General features: G+C 38.4%; 1 protein-coding gene across 1 annotated transcript; it reads right to left on the reverse strand.

Moving 5' to 3' along the window:
• Positions 1–1,816: 1,816 nt before the first annotated feature.
• On the reverse strand, positions 1,817–20,873 carry LOC146479970 (cGMP-dependent protein kinase 1-like). The gene is made up of 19 exons (XM_085110185.1): positions 19,372–20,873; positions 15,835–16,001; positions 15,167–15,280; positions 14,833–14,938; positions 14,150–14,213; positions 13,758–13,835; positions 12,921–13,015; positions 11,305–11,373; positions 10,470–10,547; positions 9,928–10,060; positions 9,535–9,671; positions 8,204–8,293; positions 7,509–7,608; positions 7,187–7,228; positions 6,950–7,048; positions 6,561–6,625; positions 5,868–6,053; positions 5,610–5,676; positions 1,817–4,558 (listed from the first exon to the last, which is right to left on the reverse strand). Exons 1-19 carry the CDS (start codon positions 19,797–19,799, stop codon positions 4,463–4,465), a joined length of 2,214 nt encoding a protein of 737 aa, XP_084966311.1. The 5' UTR covers positions 19,800–20,873; the 3' UTR covers positions 1,817–4,462.
• Positions 20,874–21,197: the final 324 nt, after the last annotated feature.

The raw sequence follows: 21,197 nt of genomic DNA on the forward strand, positions 1-21,197 counted from the left end.
AAGCACAATGATGAACAACTACATGAGGTGTACCATGCGAGAGAGTAGAATGTCCGCCCTGGTTCTAATGTATATCAAATATGATATGCCTGTCAATCTTGACGAGATAGTCAATTTGTTTGAAGGCCTACACCCGAGAATGGTGCAGTTTACCAGCTTGGTGTATGACTATCAGCAGATCGAATAGCTATCAGAACTTGACAGGGCGCGGAATGTACATTGAAATTTCTTGTTTAAGTTGAGACAATTATGCCGCAGAAATGATGTATATAGCTTAAAAAGCTGCTGTAAAACAAATTTGTGATTTGCCTAAAATGGGTCTCAAAATGCAGGAAATGAGGTTTCTGGGAACCTAGATTTTCAAAAATTTCCGGGGGAGCATGCCCCCGGACCCCCCTAGTAAGAGCGCCTTCGGCGCTCAACAAACACCCCTATTTAACCCTTACCTACGCGCCTGATATCTGTGTGTCCCCTGTTTTTTTTCTGTTTAATATGACTCGTAATCGTTGATTTGTATGCTTCAATCCGTATTTTGTTAGTCACATCTGTACGTGTATTGTTTCTACTCGAAGGGGAGTAATTACACGTTAAACACTTGCTTGATTATTTTTATAGTTCCTCTAACTAAAGAATCTAAATGGAAATTTAGGGTTTGCCGTTGCCGTAAACGTGTTGCTATCTATAAAACGTTTTTTTTTTTTTAAACAAGAGAAATCTTTACCTAAGCAGAGAACGGTAACTTTTTAATAGTACTGTAAAGAAATCACAGTTATTATAATGTAACAATTACGTTTATCTTTGATATTAACAGTACATAAGCGTTTTGCTAAAGTTAGGAGTATGATTTGTTTCTGGTTGGGCGGGAGGGGGGGGGGGTCATCAGAAAAAAAGTTTCTGCTTGGGGGGGGGCCATGTAGAAAAAAATTGCATGCTAGGGGGGGGTCATACAGTTTCGTAGTGGCAATTAACCAAATCCCACCAGCCCCCCCATGCTCATAAAAAATGAACGGTCCCTTATCCTTGATTAACAAGTGTAGTCGTTAGCTAGTCGTTAGTGAGGTTTTGGTGCTAAAACTTGGCTTTTAATCTTCTACGCGTTATTCAAAGCATACTAACTATGTTCAAAGTACTGCCGCGTCCTCTGTAACTACTTTTCACATTCAAGCGTATTGTATTCTGTTAACAATGGATACTTGTACAAATCATATATATACAACTCTGTAAGTAGCGCTAAGCGATTACATCGGTGAACATCAGTGATTACATGTTTACAACCTTGCTGTTGGACGAACTTCGAGAATAAACTACTGTTGGAACCAAAAGTGAAGTTGTCGCTGTTAATTCTACATCCAGTTGCGGCTAGATCTTGGTACCTCAGGGGAGTGACGGCCCTTTCTCGCAAGCGACCTCTCCTTGAGTTAATCTTCCCCAAGAATTTGTCACAGAAGTTCTCCCGTTGAAGTTCAGAATAGCCCGAAACGTTCCCGTTCGCTTAGAGTGGAAAAACCCCCCCGTCACAGCAGGACAAGTTTTTTTTTAGCTGTCAGTGTGTTAACGCATTAGACATTTTTTTTCTGATCTCAACGTAAACGCTGGCCACTGATGGCTGCACATAAACAAACAAACAAACAAACAAACAAACAAACAAGAAATAAAGAAAAGAAAAGAAAAGGAAAAGGACAGTGCAACAGTGAGCACCCCAATTCAGCACTCGGGATCTAAAGAAACAGTTTCCTCGGACAGACATTACGTTTCTTACTTTCACAGTCATTGAAGTAACCCAACATATCGTAACAGAACATTTATTATATTCGCATTTATCAACAATAACATGAATTCGTATATTTTCCTCTCTGTATAAGTAAATAGAACAAAAGATATCCAGTGTCCTTTAATTCAAACACAGAAATATTTTCCAGGGAGCGTTTTTTGGTAGTATATGTATTGTGTATTTAAAACAAGTATACTGAAACACCTATCATACAACGTAACGTGGCTGCATAAGCAAAGTACCCCAACTACCAAAAAAAATATTCATAAGCCACCAAATAAGAATATAAGTTCTTTCAAGAGAATTGGAGAGAAATATTGCAGGATTTCAGGATATCCTGATTTAGAAACATCTGGGAAATGCTTCCATAGAAAGTACCCAATACCTAGCTGAAAAAAAAAAAAAAAACGTGCCCCTTTTGTTAGAAAATGTTCAAGTTTGAATTGAAATAAAACCCTGTTCTTTCTCTATTCCATTTTGTTAACTTCCCCCGCTTCTCAGTTACATTTCGCAGGAAAAAAAGATTTGTATCAAAAGTCATTCCAGGGCTCAAATTTAAACCTTTTTATAGGCGTCCCCATGATTTTGAAGAGGCCATCTTGGCCACGGAAAAAGGTAAGGCACGAACACTGTTCTTTATATCGCTTTATTAAGAATTGATGAAAAGTTTCTTTATTAGGTAATATTGGTGCTTATACAGTCGGTATTTGGTATTGGTCTACTACCTATACGCTGCACAAAGTGGATCGAAATGTACAAATCTACAAATTTTTCGTAAAAAATTGACAAAATAATTAATTTCACTCTGAGCAGTGTCTATATAGCTACCTCCCGTTTCATTTTGGAGGACGGCAGACCTTAAACTTAGGAATTTCAATCCTACTTGCCTCCTTGACCAAAATGGTGCCTTTGCCTTTCGTATACTGCAGCCTATGATAAGCCATGAAAAAGCTACATCATTGAAGACCTCACGAAATCGGGATCTGACTAACTTCTGAAGCCTCTTTGCTTTTGCAAAACTTCTTGAAAGAGCCGTGCAAATAAAACGTTAGAACGGTTGTCAATTGAGTGTCGAAAGTAATTTCGTGCCAAAACCATAGCAAACGCCGTTTGCTGTGCTTCTGTTTTACTTCGCTTCATGATTGGTTTAAAACAATCGCGCCACTTTCTCAACCAATGAAAACCAAGACCAAAACCAATCGTGGCTTACCCCTTCGATTTTTCCCGCGCTTGGCGCCGGTTACATGTTTATGCTTTGACTTCTAATTGGTTCATTATACTGTTTTCGTCTGCTGTGATTGGCCAGAATAATTGCTTCGGTTTTTGGTTTCAAGACACTCAATGGAAAACTGCTCTATTCATTTGAACTAAATATCTATTATACAGACGCCAACTCAGTCTCCTAAGATAGTATTTTCCTAGGATGTTAAAATAATTCTTAAAAATACACCAGATATATACACTTTTGATAAATAAATAATTTGCTTATATGATAAATTTTTGTACTTTTGAAATACCTTCTAGCATAAATATGATTTCTTTTTAAATCGTTCCTCGGGTTTATTAAAAAATGAGAAAGATAGATATTTTCTGAGAAAAAGATAGACTCCACTACTAACACTATTTATTTTTTTAAAAAATAACGCGCTCTCATTAATTGAAAGCAGTTTTTCAATTTCTCATTATAATTCCCAAATTTTAAGACTCACCGGTATCGTTCTTCTAATGCCGTTCCAGAACTAGGTAACTAATTATTGCCGAAAGACATCCGAGCTAGAGAGGGCTCAGGTGTTTTTAATCAAGACTGAAGACATTCCTTTTTAAACAAGCCTTTGAATATTGTTAGTTTTATATATAGGTGTAAAGCGCATAGAACAGCAATGACTGATATGCGGTGTATAAGAATGTCGGTTAATGTTAATATAATCAATCCGTTATTTCTAGTAGTAGCCATTTCCCTCCCTCTATCGGGCAAACCCCCGGGCAATAGCATTTTCTGAAAAATAAATCGGCAAATGCCCCATGGTGGGGACAAATGGGCTGTTCAAATGCCCCACGGTACAGTTATAAAACTTTTATCTGAGATGTTGATTTTTTTCGTTTTACGGCTCAACTTCATTCTTATGAAAGTCAATTCATCCCAAACTTAGTCTCAGATAAATAACCCTTGTTGTTTCTCTGTATTATTACAGTGACCGTTTTTTCTGTAGATTTACAATCTTATTTATATCCTTCTTAGACGTAGTTTATCGCAAATTTATTGTCTTTGCTGACGAACTTATCACTAATGCCCACGGGGGAAGGGAGGGGGGATAGGCACTACAGGAATTGACTGATGCATAACTGAACTGTCAAGCCAAGTTGACCCTTGAAGGATGCTGAGATAAGTCAGAGTGAATGGATGGAATCTTATATATTCCCTCTCAATGTTCAGTGCCTTGAGTGGCCTATTCCACAATCCAACACGGTAAGATACACTATGGAGCAGTCTCACCATTTGTTGATCAACAACGAATGAAAGAAAAAGAAAAAAATGAGGTTAAAGCAAACGACGTTCCGGTGTCCTCATAATAATTTTTGGGAGTCAATTTAAAAGCATTAAGATCATCAGAACATGGAAACGTTGTTTGGTTTAACACGTGTTTCTACAAGGATCCAATGACATGCTTTCACTGTAGCTTCTAACATGTATTAAAAGTTCTCATCCCATCCTGATAGATCATCCGGTGGCACATCCATGTCCTTTGGGTAATGATCAAAGTTGCCGTAGTCTGTGGCGCTTTTAACCTGATAGACAGTAAAACAATAACACCCCCTAAAGGTGACTTCTGAAACTTAAAAGGGCCATGCAAATAAAACGTTGTTCAACTGAACAAAATATCTATGATTAATATTCTTAGAGATAATTGGCCTAAATAAGGTTTATATTTTAAACAATTTGATCCTTACGGGCTTTGCTATGGCTACGTACACTGAGTTGGAAAACGAAAGACACTTTTGCGTGCACTGTTTCATTTTCAAGTTGTCCTACTTGTTTTTCAAACGCAATCACTGTCAAAAATCGTCGAACACCCCCACCCCTCCCCCCCACTCCCCTCCTTATCCGCGTGCAGTAAGATAATGCTTTAAATCAGTGCTTGTATATCACATTGTGATACACGTTTCCAACAACATTGCCCGGTGGGACAAGACCAGGGATACGATTGTAGTATTGCCAAAAATTGGAATTCCAGAAAATTGTTTGTGATTGTAGCACTGCTATGGATTCTTTACATACCGGTAGTACCAAAGTTTGTTTGTTTGTTAATTTATTTTTATAAGAAAGTTAAAGAATGACAAATGCTTTTGGCTTTGCATACTAATGTATTTCTGGTCTGAGACTAGAAGTTATGATTCTGGGGGATTTGCCCTGAAAACGGAGAAATATTTTGGTGCTTTGAAGCAGTCGCTTTTAGGGGAGTCGGATTCCATTCCTGGAGGAAGTTTATACGACTCCCTTTTTAAAAACGAATACTTGGGAGGCTAGTTAATTCAGACGAAACCGCAAACTTAAGGGATTACAAACCAGCCAGCACAATGCTGAGGTCTTTCCAAATCACCAAAAACATTATGGAAGTTCAACCCCATGTCACATGCTGTTGTGTTATGGAAAGGTTTTAGTTGGGAAGTTATTTGTCAAGCGTCTAGCTTGAGAGACATGAATGCCTATGATTATGCTACACGTTTATTTCAAAAAGGAGTTAAGCTTATGGCTGGAACAATTCTCTACCTCTGAGCTACATAAGACTTTTTGTATAGTGAACAATCCAGTAAGGAATTAACTAGAATCGCATAATACCTTTGGTTTTATTGGAGGTTCAAGAGTTCTCTCCAAGAGACCCTGCCAGTGAAAACCTTGGAACCATCTGCAATAGACAACTATGCGTTAACATAATCAAAGGAGGCAATAATCTTTCATTAGAAAATCTTGAGATAACTTCAAGAATAACACTGTATTTATGAACCCACCCAAGAAACTTAACTTATATTCTAGTAGGCCTCATCAAAACAGATTCCGTTATAAGGAGTTAAAAGAGAAATCACAGCGGTATCTTACTTGTGCTTCTTGACATCATTAAGGCCATCCTTTTGATATCCCAATCGCTCCGTGGGACTTTCCTTACACAGTCTTCTTATAAGGTTTTGAGGATTGCGGCCGATCTTTTTGGGAAACTCAACCACGTCCATTCCTCGAAGTATAATGTTACATGTCTTCATGGGGTCGGAGCCATAAAATGGCGGACTGCGAAGGGTAAGAAAACGAGCATTGTTGGATAACGTTTGAATGGATGTTTACTGGACTACTTTTCAAGTTACGCTACTTTAAGGATAGTGCCTGGCGTTTGAAAAGAACATCATGAGCTGATTAAACTTGATAAAACAAATCCATTGAAACATCCTTGCATGGGCAAAATGCGTCATTTGTGAGTGTCGGGCGATAAAAATTATCGTCCCAGCAAAATTACGACACTTCCACGAATCGAAAGAAATGATTATGATTATAACTGATTTGACGTATAAAGATGTATACTTGTAAGATGTGGCTAATTTGACAAAGAAAAGAGGGAAAAGGTAAATTTTCTCAAGTTTACTTTAGCGTTGCACCTGTGAATCAGCTGAGGTACTCCACCGTGCTTTCACTCTGTTTTCGTTTTATGTATGTAGCCGTAAAGGTTACATTTATTGTTCGTAGTGGCAGCCAGACAAGTTTATGAAGATCTGAGTATTTAAGGATACTGAAATAACTAACCTCCCAGTGAGAAGCTCAAAAATGAGAATTCCCAAAGACCAGCAATCAGCCGACAAGTCATGGCCCTGGAAAGTAAATGCGCATAGTCAGCGAATAACATAATTATATATAAGCCACCGTTTGATCTCCCATTCTATTGTATACAATACAGAATTAAATTAAACACTCCAAGATTAATTACATCGTGATATTTGAAATAAAGTTTAACAACTATCTTGAACTCCAAATTAACCACTATGGTCCTAATTCTGAGGATGCAATGTGGAGTACTTAGTAAAATCCTTATTAAATTCTATCATCCCGTACTACTTCCTTCATATCTTTACAATTTTTCTTCCATTCACTTATTTCGTTCTTCTTAGTAAGAAATTTTCTTTCTTAAAGCTCACCTTGTTAAGGATTATTTCTGGCGCAACGTACTCCGGTGTTCCACAAAATGTCCATGTTTTTCTTCCGAATCCGATTCTCTTGGCGAAACCAAAGTCCACCTAAATATCCCAACATGTCCGATTAATTACATTTGGTCACTCTCGGCATAATTCCCAACAAAGTTTAGATGTAATAAGGTAGAGCAAAATTAAGATAGGCGACAAACAGACAAAAGCAACAATTGAATCATCCCTTACCAATTTCACATATCCATCTTTGTCCAAAAGCAAATTTTCCGGCTAATGAGAGGAACAGAGCAGGAAATTAAACTTTAAGTTAGGAAATAAACCTCATTTCCTGAGTTTTTAAATTACCGTGTAATCTCGCCGTCATCAGAGATAATTTGAAAGGAACAGAGAAAGCTTTCGTCTAACCGGCTTAACAAAGACCTTAACCTTAAGAACGACGAGGAAGAGTAATCAGATTCACTAAAGTATTCTTATGACGGGGTCGTCATGCACGAATATTTTCCATCCCTGTTGTACCTACCAGAAGTTAATGTTTTTATATCTAAATTACCTTCAAGTCACGATAGACAATTCCTCTTGAATGAAGGTACTCAAATGCTTCCACGACACAGGCCACAAAAAATCGAGCGGTGGAATCATCAAAACATCCCCTGTTCCAAAAAAAAATAAATAAATAAATAAAAAACAGAGAACGAGACGTTTGGAGAAAAAAATACCTCCCGTAAGTGTATTTTTGTGAATGTGCTCTTTATCCATATTTTATTGAGGGACCAAACCTGACGATACAGAGAGAGATCACGGCTTCAATCATCGAGAAAGTCCTCATGACACCGAAACCGGTCAGATCGTTGGAAAACGAGTTATCTCAACACTGCGTCTTCAACGCTATCCGAGATATGTAACATCGTGCTTCTAAGGATTAATTAGTTTCTAGTGTAGTCATTTCATTTGGCCCTTTTATGTATATCCCACTGTTGCATCAGACGTTGTTACCATTCAACAACAACAACAGCAACAATAATCACAAGATTAACAGAAGGGTCGAGAATGAAAACTTAGGGTGACTTTGCCTACACATGTTAGCCCAAAACGCCTACGAAGCGAAAAAGAACTGTTTTATTCGCTCGACAGCGATCAATAATTTTACATTCTTTCAGCTCCGCTCTTCAGGCAAGTGCCGGTCCTTTTCGGTAAACTTAGTATGTAACTAGTTCCAGTGCTCTACACGCAGTAGTTTCTCCTTACCTGTCTCTCAGTATAGTCCACAGCTCTCCACCTAAACAGACCTCTAACAGCATGTAAACATACTTACGATCCTTGAACGTCCGATACAACCTAGGAAACGTCATGTAAAGATGAGAATATTTGAAGAGTTTTGCGGAAAACCGATGGCGGGCTATGTCTAGAGCATTGACTAATTGATTGATTGATTAGTTGGTTGGTTGGTTGGTTGGTTGGTTGGTTGGTTGGTTGCTTACTTGCTTACTTGGTTAATTGATTGATTGATAAAGATTAGCTGGTTGGTTTGCTGGTAGGCCCATTCGGCTAACTTAATGTTGTACCCAATTCAAATCCTCTGGGCATAAAATGTTTTGTTCTAAGTATTTCCATATCATTTAAATGTGAATGCTACATTACAATGCAAATGCAATAAACAAAGAATCTTAACCCCAGGAGGTCTGAATTGGGTACAACATTGCGTTAGCCGAATGGGATGACTGACTGACTGATTGATTGATCGATTGATTGATTGATGGATGGATTGATTGATTAATAGATATACTGATTGATTGATTGATTGATTGGTTGATTGATTGATTGATGAAATGTTTATACAATACAATACCACAATAATTTAAATTCAAAATTAAAATAACAAAACTGCTACTATCTTCAAGAAAATAAAAGGTAAACTAACAACCAGAAGTGAAATTAGAATATCTATAATGAATTACAATACTAACTAAAATGAAAACAACTACACCTATGTACAAAGTGCGCAGTAATCAGTTCCAATTCTAAATTAAGGATCGCTGACTTAAACGCCTTGACTGTAGGTAGTGATCTGGCAGCAGTTGGGAAAATAACAGTTTTGATAACAGAGTTTACCTGCATAGTAAGATAGCGAAGTGGCACTGGCACGAGTAACAGTGAGAGAACGTGTACTACTTCTTTAACGTAGATTAATGCTGCAGGCTTTACAACTAAGCATATCGGCAATATCTTCCAGAACCAGCCCATACATTTGATTGATTATGGTATACAGCCACTAGAAATATTAATTTCGCTCTAAGGTGCAATAATTGTGTTGTTATTAGTTTACTACATTTTACTATCTTATTCGAGTGTTTAGAACTTTGTAAATCTTGGGCCCACAGTAATTAGCGCTAGCTGTTGTGGTCACCCTGCCTTAACCCAGTACTTGTTTATCTTCTGTTTCACGTTGTTATGTTCTGTTTATAGTTTAAATTTTGAAGGCGAAATCTAATAAAATAAAATAAAATTATGACGATTCAGAAGCATTTCTCGTACTTTATCTCAGCTTATTGCAGCGAGGAAACGGCATTCAATCTTACTTGCAAATAAAGGGTGAGTTCGCTTGAGCCATGATCTTCTTCTCGGAGTAGATGTGCTCTTGCTGTCGTGTGTCGAGAATGTGTTTCTTCTTCAGGCACTTAAGAGCATAAGTTCGCTTATCCTTAACGTTTTGAACCTAAAACAGGAAATAGTGCAATTGAATTTTCATTGTAAAGGGTACCGCAGGCTTAAAGAGGTAAGCAGTTAGAAGAAGATGAAGAAGAAGAAGAAGAAGAAGAAGAAGAAGAAGAAGAAGAAGAAGAAGAAGAAGAAGAAGAAAAAGCGGGAACGTCCTTGCCACCTTAATAACATCATGGTGGTCTTATGATTTTGGTTTAAAATGGATGTCTCGCAAATTTGGCCTGTATAAAATGTAACCTTTAGTATCTTACCAGTTCTACGCGGCCAAATCCTCCCATTCCAAGTGTGGTGATGACTTCCAACTCATCCAGAGTTAAATACTCAAACTGCTTGGAGATTTTATTTTCATTGGTACTCTTATTAAGCTTAGAGTAAGAAAGACATCTGTGGTGCAAAAATAGAAAATCACAGTCTTTTCAAATTTGTTTTGTATCTTGGTGACAGAGGCTTCTAAATTGTTTCAAGTTGTTTTTAAGAAAAATGGGGGAAAATTCGGATTGATTTGGCTTCTTTAATTTTGTCTTTATGCAGCTAGAATTCGGCTCATTTTTACTTTCTGTCGGGCGAAAATTTATTGACAAAGGTTTTCTTCTTTTTTTGTGACATCTGCTTGAAGGAATAACAATTTAGCAACTTGGTCGTCCTTTTCTTTGGACCAATGTGTTGTATTGGTCGTTTTTCAACGGGTAAGGATAAACAAAATTTTACAAATCCAAAACCAAATTATGAAATATTCAAACTTTTCTCCATTAATCAATCTGACTCATGAATATATTTTGTTTAGCTCTGTTACCTCGTTGCTCCTCTTTCTATGTCGCCATAGTCTTTTTTCCTCAGTTCATCAAGGTTGCCAATCAGAGCCTTGAACGCTCTGAAAAAGATTATACAAGAAATATAGTTTCATTTGGTACACGGCATTATGAAATGTTATTTATGAATTAACTTGGAGGTCACACAAAAGTTTTTTTTTCTTGGACACAAGCCAAAATTGCGCGACTTAAGGACGGTGCTTACTTGTTGTCATTACACATACGTTCTGCGCATCTCGAGATACTCGGGTTTCCTATGGGTGGTGCCTAGTCATACAGGGATATTTTTGCGCGATTTAAAACTGAACTATGCGGAGAAAGCAGAACTTGGCAAGTGCTGTTGGTATCCAAACAGAAAATTTGGGGTAACCATGCATTTTTCAGAGATAAGAAAGCTAAAGTTTGGAGAAAAAAGCCATACATTACTTTGTATTTTACTGCTTTTTAGAATAATTGTTGCATTAATTATCTCTGAAAAATGCGGGATACCCCCAATTTTCTTGATGGATTTTAATAGTCCTTGCTAAGATCTACTTTTTCCCGCACAGTCATAAACTGCGCAAAAATACCTCTGTATTAGTAGGCACCGTTCTTAAGATGATGGAGTTGCACCAGGGGTGGCTACAAGTTGTAATTTGTTTCACGCAACCTTGAAACGGTCCTGGAATTATTTATGTACGAGCCAGCATAGTCAGGTTGGGGACACACAAACGTTTCAGTTCTCCGGAAGTGTGTCTTCTTTTTTAACGTTTGGGTTGTGTAATGTTTGAAACAGATCAATAATTATGTTCATCAGAATCAGATTGGGATTAAACTTACGTTCTTTCGACAACTAGACACTCAACGCCAGGTGACTCTGCAATTACGTTTGCCGTCCTGCGATCTTCACTGGAAAAAAAGAGACGAAAACGATAGGATGACAAAAGTTGCGATTCTGGTTGGAATAAATGTGATGGAATATTTTTTAAGCCTGGTGAATAGATGAGAATGATGTATTATTCAGTAAGTGACACAGGCATACTCGGAAAAAACCGAGTGCTCCTATCAGGAGTCGAATCCTAGCAGTATGCAGGGTGTTGTCCCATAAACCTAGTTTAATAGACTTAGCTCCCACGAGTCTCCTGTAGCTCAGTGATAGAGCATCCGAACTAGTAATCGGAAGGTCTTAGGTTTCGACTCCTGGTAGGAGCACTCGGATTTCTTTTCCGTGTATGCCTGTGTCACTTACTGAATAATACATCATTCGCAGGACTCTGGTTGTTTAGCCATCTACCAAAAATTTCCGGGAATTTCGGTTGGGAATTTTCGTCCGGGTAGAGCAGGTTCCATTTACCCCAAGAAACTGTTATTTCGGTTCGGAGACACATGTTTATGAAAAAGCCAAAGGCCTGAAACTGTTAAGAAAGATACGAGACAGGCAACTGGAACACGAATTTCCATTCGGAACGTCCCAACTAGAAAAATGGGATTACCTTTGCACAATTTATGTTTCCCCGGGAAATTTTCCAATGGGACGACCAAGAAGTCGTGTTCTATTTACTTTCTATTTACTTTTGTAAATGGTAAACAACCTTTCTCACATTGAGCTTACCGAATTTACGTTTATTTAGGTTACTTCACTTGTACTATGTCATCATCAACCTTTTTGTTTAGTGAGAAACGATGACCTCAGTGTTCATACTTGGTATTGTCCTTAAAAATTCTTTCTAGAAAAATATCTCAAAAAGGTCATCCCTTTCTAAGTTCTGATATGGTAAACCATCCCTAGAAGTTTGGAACTTTCTCCTCCGAAGCTAATATTATCTGCAACACATATTTCACCATCATATTTTATCAAGCGCAACATATTAGGAGAATTAACTATACGTTAGTGGTAAATCTAATGTGTGAAGATTATGAATTTATTGTTGATTTTTTTCTTTTCACTTCTTAAACCAACTTTTTTTTAAAATAATCGCCTTCTGTATTTTTGTTGACATGGTATCAAATACACAGAAGAATCTGAACTAAAAATTAACAAAAAAACAACAACACTTGACTTAGATTTGTTAGAGCTGAACTTCGTACTCTGGATTGATTGGATGAACGATCCCACGAATGTACAGAGCGGTGTCATAAAGCCAAATCCAAAGTTATTACTTCGACCAATCACAACGGACGTAAATAGCCATAAACCAATTAAAACTCGAAACAAATGCGTGTAACTGGCGCCAAGCGCGGGAAAAGGCGTCATGATTGGTTTTGTTTTGTTTCCCATTGGTTGAGAACGTGGCGCGAATTTTGTCAACCAATCACGGAGCTTATAGTAAAACAAAAGCAAACACGAAATAATTTTTGACACTCAATTAGAAATCGCTCCATTTCTCAAGTTAAAAGTACATAGTTACTCAAAAGTAGTAGCACTCATGTCATTCGCATTGCAATTGATAATGTACCTCAAAAGAGATTTCTCGCCAAAATAATCTCCTCTTTGAAGTCTTCTGATTTCCTGTGGCTCATCATGCCCGGCAACTCTTTGGGTGACAATCACCTGAGGGAAGACAAAACCAAACTTTTACTATCAAAGAGTTTGACGCCGTAGCGTAGAACGGGAACTTCTGTTCGCAGTGCGGGAAGGAAAAACTATTGAGCCTTCCCTACTCTCCTCCCTGCTCCGGAAAAGGTTGGGAGGGACAGGGGAGGAAGAATTCCTTATACGTGAGCTAAATAAATTTGTTGTTAGCTGCAGTTACAGCCTTGATATCAGTTCAGTTTATTCTGGAGGGCCCATCGCCCAAATGTTAAACCTTTGTGGGTGTGAAAGGCAAATTTAGACACCGTTGAATCGTGGCAAGTCAGGTTGACTCGAGCGTCTTCTGAAAAAATATGTGTATATGTACATGTATGTCACCACAGCAATACAAGACATTGGTTTCTTAAATCGGTTAACAGGGTTTATTCCAAAGCCAATTTTATCAGTAAGGGTCGTAGAAAAAGACGCATGTTGTTTGTCAAGTTCTTTGCGTTGTAATAGTCGATTGACAACTGAAGGTGAGAATGGCAAGGCCAGGCCCTTTTATACCGGAATTTTCCTGTTCAAAAGGAATAACAGGCTACACATGGAATTTGTTTCTGCCATTCCCTGGCCTTTTACTTTGCGGCCCTCCAAGGCGGACAACTCTCTAAGATAGATATGATATTCCTGGTTCAGTCCTTAACTTCACCTTCGACAGGTGGACTGTTGGGGCAGGTGCTAAGTGTGAATGACCGTGAAACAAAACCAGGAAACATACCGATCCCTTATTGATAATGTAAAACGTGTCTCCTCTCTCTCCTTCGCGAATTATGTAGTCTTCACCATGGTAATAATCCTAAAAGCCAAAACGATGAAGGAAAAAAACACATTTATTAGAGTTTTAAGAAGCAATAGGACAGCCACAGCACGCATGGACCATGTTCCGGTTTATAGATTAGTTGATAGGTATATATTTCATCATGGAAATTCAAACGGAAACAAATAATGAGCGTCTTTAAAATCAGATATAGCCTCAGATTAAGATTACGATCTTGCCTAGGTTTAGAGGTTTTAAATTGGTTTTAATTGCATTGTATCACGAAGGTCTGGTTTTCGAATCTGTTTTATTGTTTTTCTTGTTGTTTTTGAAAAAATAACCGTTTGCATCACCTCTTCGAGCACATCGCCGAGCTTGGCAAATTCTTGGTCGGACAAATTCTTCAAGAGAGGAACGCTAAAAAACAAAAGGTAAAGAAAAAGATAAGGTGCTTATAGACTTACGAACGAAACAGATAATTTATAAACGCTATGTAAGCAGCTTGCACTCGAAGGCTTTAAAGTACTTAAGGGTTAGCTGGTATCTATACCATCGACAACATTATAATAGCAAGGGATCTACTTTTTTCACAACACTTTCAGCCAAACATCAGCAACACCACTGCTAATCGTGACTTGACATACACGCGTTTTTCCAAGCTTGACACCGGTTACTGTTTCTCCTTCTAGGTTCCAGCTCTGATCGATCAGTTCACTTCGTCATTATAAGCGCTGGTTACGAATTGCCAGACTGAGTATTTTCTTTGGTTTTTGGTTTAGAAGAAGGCCAATTTCCCACCGAGGGAAACCACAAGACGAAACCTGGGCCCCATAAGACGAAAGGTCCGGTGTAGATGGGCTTATATTTGGCGACCTAATTAGGGGGTGGAGATAATCAATGGGTTTTCAATTCTGAGTTCGATTATTATTGGACTGTACAACTACAACCTGGTAACAGCTTCGAAAGTACTTCCGTGTGAAGTATTACCGGGAAGAGTGGTAAAATAAACATGGTTGGACATCTCCATGCTCTGTACCTTTTAAGGAATGCGATATGTTCCGCTTGTCTCATCATTCCAGTTCTCATCATGATCATCTGAAAAACGCTGCGATCGATAATCCATAGCTTGGCAGTATCTATGGCTAGAAAAGAAAGAAAAATACAGAAAGTAGTTTGGCCATTCAAGCTTATTGAGAAGCATACTTCCGCGTTGAAATGATGGGATTATTATCAACAGAACGAGTCTGCTGATGGGAGATTTTTGTCAGTGTTGGAAGCTGGTAGCGCTTGACGGCCAAGAAGAAATAGGATATCCCTGACATGCCTGAAACTTCGTTACCGTTATAAAATAAGGATGGTTTATTCAGTACCTTTCACTGTCGCCGTTCGTTTGCAGTTGTACAAGATTGCCAACTCTCCAAACACAGTTCCTCCGTTCATTTCACCTAACACTTCACCGTCTTTTGTCACTTCAAGGCGACCCTCTGAAACAAGACAAATTACCCATAAATTAATCCACATTAAATCCAAAAATTGTCATACGGCCACTTTGGTGCATTAATCAGTTTCGTAAACGAATTGAGTAAAGCATGTTCCCGATAAGGTGGTTGAGCTTTCCTGGATTAATGTTTAGCCAATATAAAGTTATCCAGTCCCATTCTATGTAGCCGTGAATGCACTGTGTTTATGGAGGTAACGTAAAAGTAATGCACAACAACCAAAAGAAAATGTTGAAAGGATTGACCCCTTGCATTTTGGAAGGAGACGAAGGCGTAACCATTGAAGGTTACCACAACCACAACGTGATTTACAAAGCTGCTTTTACATTTGAGTTTTAAGAAATGGCAACATCGGTTTTCCAATGCTTCTTCCAATGTTGGGCGTATCGAAATAAACGCTCCATGAAATTAGCAGTGGCAGCAAATAAAATTGTCCAAGAGCGCTTCCATTCATTTCCTGTGGCAATTAAACTGAGGTCCTTTTCATTACACAATTTCGTGGAAAGGCCGCTGTCATTTAAGTCCATTCAAATGCCCACCTGCGATGACATAGAGTGCGTGGCCGATATCTCCCTCCTTGACTATGATATCTGACTTGTTGTAGCTCTTGGGGTACATGGAGTCGACGATCTCTCGCACTTGAGCGGAATCTAAGTTCTTCAAGAAATCGTTCTCATTGATGGCGTCCTTAATAAGCTGCTTAGATCTATGAAAACAAACAGACAAAATCTTCAGCTTAATTGCTAACTAGGACACAGGCCCGCTCACTTCTAGTGAACAAGATGAAAACCTCGAGCTCGGGTATCCTTTAATCGGGATTTGCATTAAACCTTTGAATAAAGGCTGAACGCTAACCCTCGATTCAAGTTAAAAGTTCCAAGTTAAACTCGATTAAAATGTTTGTAAAAGCTAATTTTACGCTATTGGTAACAAAAAGTCTTGAAGAATATTTATTGATTCGTGATAAAACTCAAATCAAAGTTCACGTTTATCCAGGATTAGCTTAATCGGGCTTGGAACAACTGGGCCCAATTGTTCAAGGCCCCATCAAGCTACTACTGGGTCAACGTAAACTTAGACTCGAGTTAACTAGTAGTTAATAAAGATTCTTCGAAAAGATTTTTGGCTCTCAATGAATTTTGACTTTAACTTTTCTTTACCATTTTAGCTCAAAATTAGCTTTCAAAACAACGCTTCTGATGAGCAAGTTGAAAATCGCGGTTAACTTTTATAATCGTGGATCAGCGTTAATTGACTTTCGAACAACCCGGCCTAGATGAAGAGTTGAAGGGCCCTGAAGGTAGTACAACAGCAGACGATTTGCTGAAAGAAAATCTGGCGAGCACGGTCGTTTAATATGTGGACAGTTTGTTGATCTCCAAAGTAGCAGTTTAAATCAGTGTTTGACTCTTGTTAAGAGGATACTTCAAACCGCAAGTCATCAGCAGTGTTTTCATATATTTGTCCTTTGATAGCAATGCCAATTCCAGAGCTTCTCTTCATATTCCGGTCGTTTACCACACAATTATTTTCCCATGATCACAAAAAGTATGAATCTCTCTTAAAACTGTTTTTCGCCCTTCGCCATCATGATATTCCCGCTATCCTAAGGCTTATTTACACGCACCGCTTTCTGCCCGCGACCCGATAAGTAGGTTTAATCGCATGGGCCCATTTTAATACACGTTATAAGTTGTGTGGCCAATTTTTTTTTGTGTTGGTCTACCGCATCATTGGTAAGAATCTGCCTGATTCAAAAAACTGTAGCATTGCCATAGAGTTTTATACATCAGGCCGATTTTTGTCCGCTCACCGCATTTTCTTTATCAAATTGGGCCAAATCGGCCAGATTAATAAGAAAGTGTAAATTAGTCTTTACCTTGAAAAATTCCTTTACTGTCATGACGAGAATTGACCATTCACACAAGTAAAACATGTTTAATCAAACCTGCAGGTCTAGCAAAGTGAAAATTGGTAACACAAAGCTGAACCATTGGCTTTGACATAAGATTCAAGTAAACTTGAACTTGTCTTATGCTTTCATTAGTGATAAATCTCAGATTTAGTGTAGTCGACAAAAATCCGAAGCTTTTATGAAGGAAACAATTTTAAACTGTGCTTAACTAAACAGCTTTTAAACGTGTTTAAGCCTTGACCGGTGAAAATGGGGATTTCTGCTATACGATCTACGCGAAAACGCGAGTAAAACATTGTCGCCAAGCGATTTCTGTATCTCCGATCAAATACGCTTGGCGTAACAGGCTATCCACCCGACTGAAAACAAAATGAAATTCAACACCGTGATTTGGAAAGGAAACGCTCAGTGCCGTAGTCATCGAAATTTGTTTTGGTAACTGTTTTTGTACATGGAGACAATGTTTCCCAAATTGCCTGGATAATATATACTAAAAAGATGCTGACCATTCTCGATCTTTTAGTTTATTTCGTGTTATGCAAGTTTTGATGATTTGAAGGAACATCAACATGACATCTTTTAGTGGATGTTTCCCACATCTGAGTACTCACTGTTTCCTCACATTAACGACGGTAGTACGTAGTCTTGAAAAGGTTCACGAGTGGCCAGTGTATCGTCTTTTGCTTATCCATCCCGTCGTTAAAACAAAACGGAAAACCGCTTGAAGTTTCTGTTTGATTTTATACATCCAGTTTCGTTTTATCTGATTGCCAATGGATTGTTTGAAATTTTGGAGGAACTAAAAGTACAAAGTAATTTAGCCTGTGAGCAAGCTCTCTGTAAGGTCAGCCGCGAAAGGATTATAGGTGAGCGAAGCGAGCCGCGCAAGGATTAATCCTCTGACCTAACAGAGAGCTTGGTCGCACGGCTAAAAGCAATTAGTTTCTTGAAACATACAGTTTGTATCATAAAATTAAAACGGAATTGAATTTAATTCAAAGGTCGACAGAACGTTCTACATTATCAGCGACTTTGGATTATTTAACTGTCTTTTAAAAAATGAACGTGTAACCAGGTGGATTCATGATAAAAAATAATACGTCACCCTATAGTTAAAAAAACATGTGTAAAATTAAATGTTTAAAATCCCAACGTTTCGGCGAAAACTTCAGCCTTCATCAGGGGGAAGTGTTAAGAATTTGCATTTAACTGTCGTGTTGACAACTAAGATTTCATCACATGAACAGGAAAATCGAAGTTTATTGTCCGTTGCTAATGGGGTGTTTGTTTTTGGAAGGACCCGGCGCATAGATACTTCTCGGTATAAAACAAAAGGAATGTCCATACAGGTCAGATTGTATTCTTTTCGCGATAAACTGTGAATTTTCAAAGGGCAATATAAAATCGCTTGTTGCTGATGGTCGATTAAATGGGGTCATAAAACTCTTTGTTCCAGCAGTCATGTCAAAATCAAAGTCAACTTGGTCATAGTGCTACTTGACGACGAATTAAAACAAAACCAACAAGGACTGCCGTAGGAATGCTTAAATATCGGGGCAGCGCGTTGGTGTGAACATTAAGGTTAAATGACGAGTGTTGCCGATGGCATTAGCCGAGAAAATCAGAAGCAGGCTGTTTAGCAAATACTGTTTTGAATAATTCGTTCGTAATCTTCTTTATTTGAAATTGTCGGTTACGAATATTTTGAAAACATTAAGTGCATAGTTTGGTCACTAAGACGTTCATTAAATGAGAGAGTTTGCAATCACTACATCTGTTGTAGGTTGGAATTAAAGGTAATCTCGAAAAAAGAAAAAAAAAAAAGAAGAAAGAAATATTAACCAAATAGCAAACACAAAATAACACGGGGTGACAGGATATCCAAAGCTAAAATATTTATCGGTTTACTCAAATTGGACAGAATTAACCAAATATAAACGTTTCAACGAATTTGTCTTAATTGCCGCGGTTTAAGTATAGCTTTCGATCACTTCTTCAATGATTACACTATTTCAAAGTTTGCCGTCTAGCGAGTCGAAATTTCTTATTCAATTTGAGTCTAAAGAAGTGTGAAAAGCAAACATTAAAATAAATGAAATATATTACACCGGATGATTAATGACCCGAGATTCACTGACAACAAGGATAACACAACCCTCACCTGAAATCTTTTGGATGGCGTTCGAGTTCCTTCTTCGTGTCCTCTTGTGCTTTCGAACTACTCTCCCCGCTTACAGCCATCCGTTTCTCCTTTCGGCTTGTTTTTGTGCCTTTTACAGTTCCAGAGTTGCCTACCATTCCGCGATCCTCTTGAACGGTGGATAAAATACTGGTCTTGTTAGCGGTTTGCTGCACGACGCATTTCAGCTCGTGAATTTCCTTCCTCAACTTAGCCATTTCGACGTCTCTTTCTTCGATGATCCGCTGCTTGTGTTGTAGCTCGGCATCTTTTCGCTGCAAAAACTCGTCTTTCTCTTTGAGTTCCCGTTTGAGTTGAGTTGTACAAGTTTTGATGCTTGGGTGGTGCTGTAATTTGCCATTTTGTTCTGTGTTCCCATGCGGATTGTTCAAACTCGCTGCGGTCCCCATGATCGGCAATGCTCAATCAATTCATCTCCTCCTGCTTCGACCCACATTCGCTCGGCTCCGTGATGGGTCGGTCCATTTGATTTCACTTTCCGGCTTCATTTTAAAGCCTTCTCGCTCCTGTACGCCAATGAATTACTCGCCTTTATTATGCAAATGTCAAATTACAGTAATTGAAGTAAAGAGTGACAGGTATACAGGAAATAGGTCTCGGTGACTGTGTAAACTGCTACTCCAAAGTACCCAACCAACAATTCATTTGCGTCCTTTACAAACTGGTTTCGAGTTGTCTTTCTAGACTGCTCGGCAAAGTAATTATGCCATCAATGAGGGGCAAACAAACGCTCAAGTCTACAGTTTGTCGGTATTTACCGTGCCAAAACGAAAATTTAGAATGGTTGATTCCTTATTTTTATTTATTTCTTTTTTTTTTTTCGTTAAGCACAACGTGAACTTTACTTACTTATTTTAGACTGGCCAACGGGTAACAGTCATTTATATTGGCGTGCCAATCAAACATCAAAAGGAAAGAAGAATTGCCGGTTAGTGCAAGAGTTTGCCTATCTTTGTGTTCGGTCTTTTATGGCAAAATTTGCATGACGCAAAACGTATGGGGTTCAAAAGTAACCACTGTTGCGACATAGCTGTTCTGTAATAAAGATTGTAATCTGACTGCGCAGCGTAGTTAATACTGATGTGAATTTAAAATATTATAAAATTGACGCTGTTAAGAGAGTTTAAACCGACGTTTCGGCAATGCTGCCTTCTTCAGGGTACAAAACTATCCCGTCATATAGCTGTTCTATAGCTGACTTGCCGCTAGAAGTAATGACGCAAATGATAGATCAAATTGGAAGGATTTGAGTTAATATTCTCTGATCTATCGTTTGTTCTGTGAGTTTTTTTGTAACTAACTTGAGGAGTTCTGATTTTCTGAATCACGGACAGTCACTTCCACAGCCCCATTCTATGGGCAAACTTTGGAGTAATTCCTATTTCTGCAGAGCTTGGAACTCACTTTGACCTAATGTCGACAAATTCAAACCTGTGTTCATTCTTAACAAAACCGGGAAGACCGAATTCTGAGAGTGGAAGCAGATCTGAATGTAGAGATTCTCAAAGTCCGTTTTCGTGGGAGTCCAGTCAGGCGGAAAACGGACTTTTCTCAACTGCAGCGCGCCATTATTAAACGACCAGATTACTTGTTCTGACGATTGTTTTTCCATCTTGGACACCGCCTCCACTCCCTTTCAGTTCAAAATCAAGGAGGTGCTGCATGTTCATTACGAAAACCCCTCACTAAATAGGGAAAATTTTCAAGTCAATCTTTCACTGGCTATTTAGTTTTGTCTCTCTACCCAGTATACATTTTCTATTCCGTTTCTTTGTTATCGTCACACC

This window comes from Pavona decussata, unplaced genomic scaffold, assembly GCF_977016875.1.
Source record: "Pavona decussata unplaced genomic scaffold, jaPavDecu1.1 SCAFFOLD_57, whole genome shotgun sequence".
Classification (NCBI taxonomy): domain Eukaryota; kingdom Metazoa; phylum Cnidaria; class Anthozoa; order Scleractinia; family Agariciidae; genus Pavona; species Pavona decussata.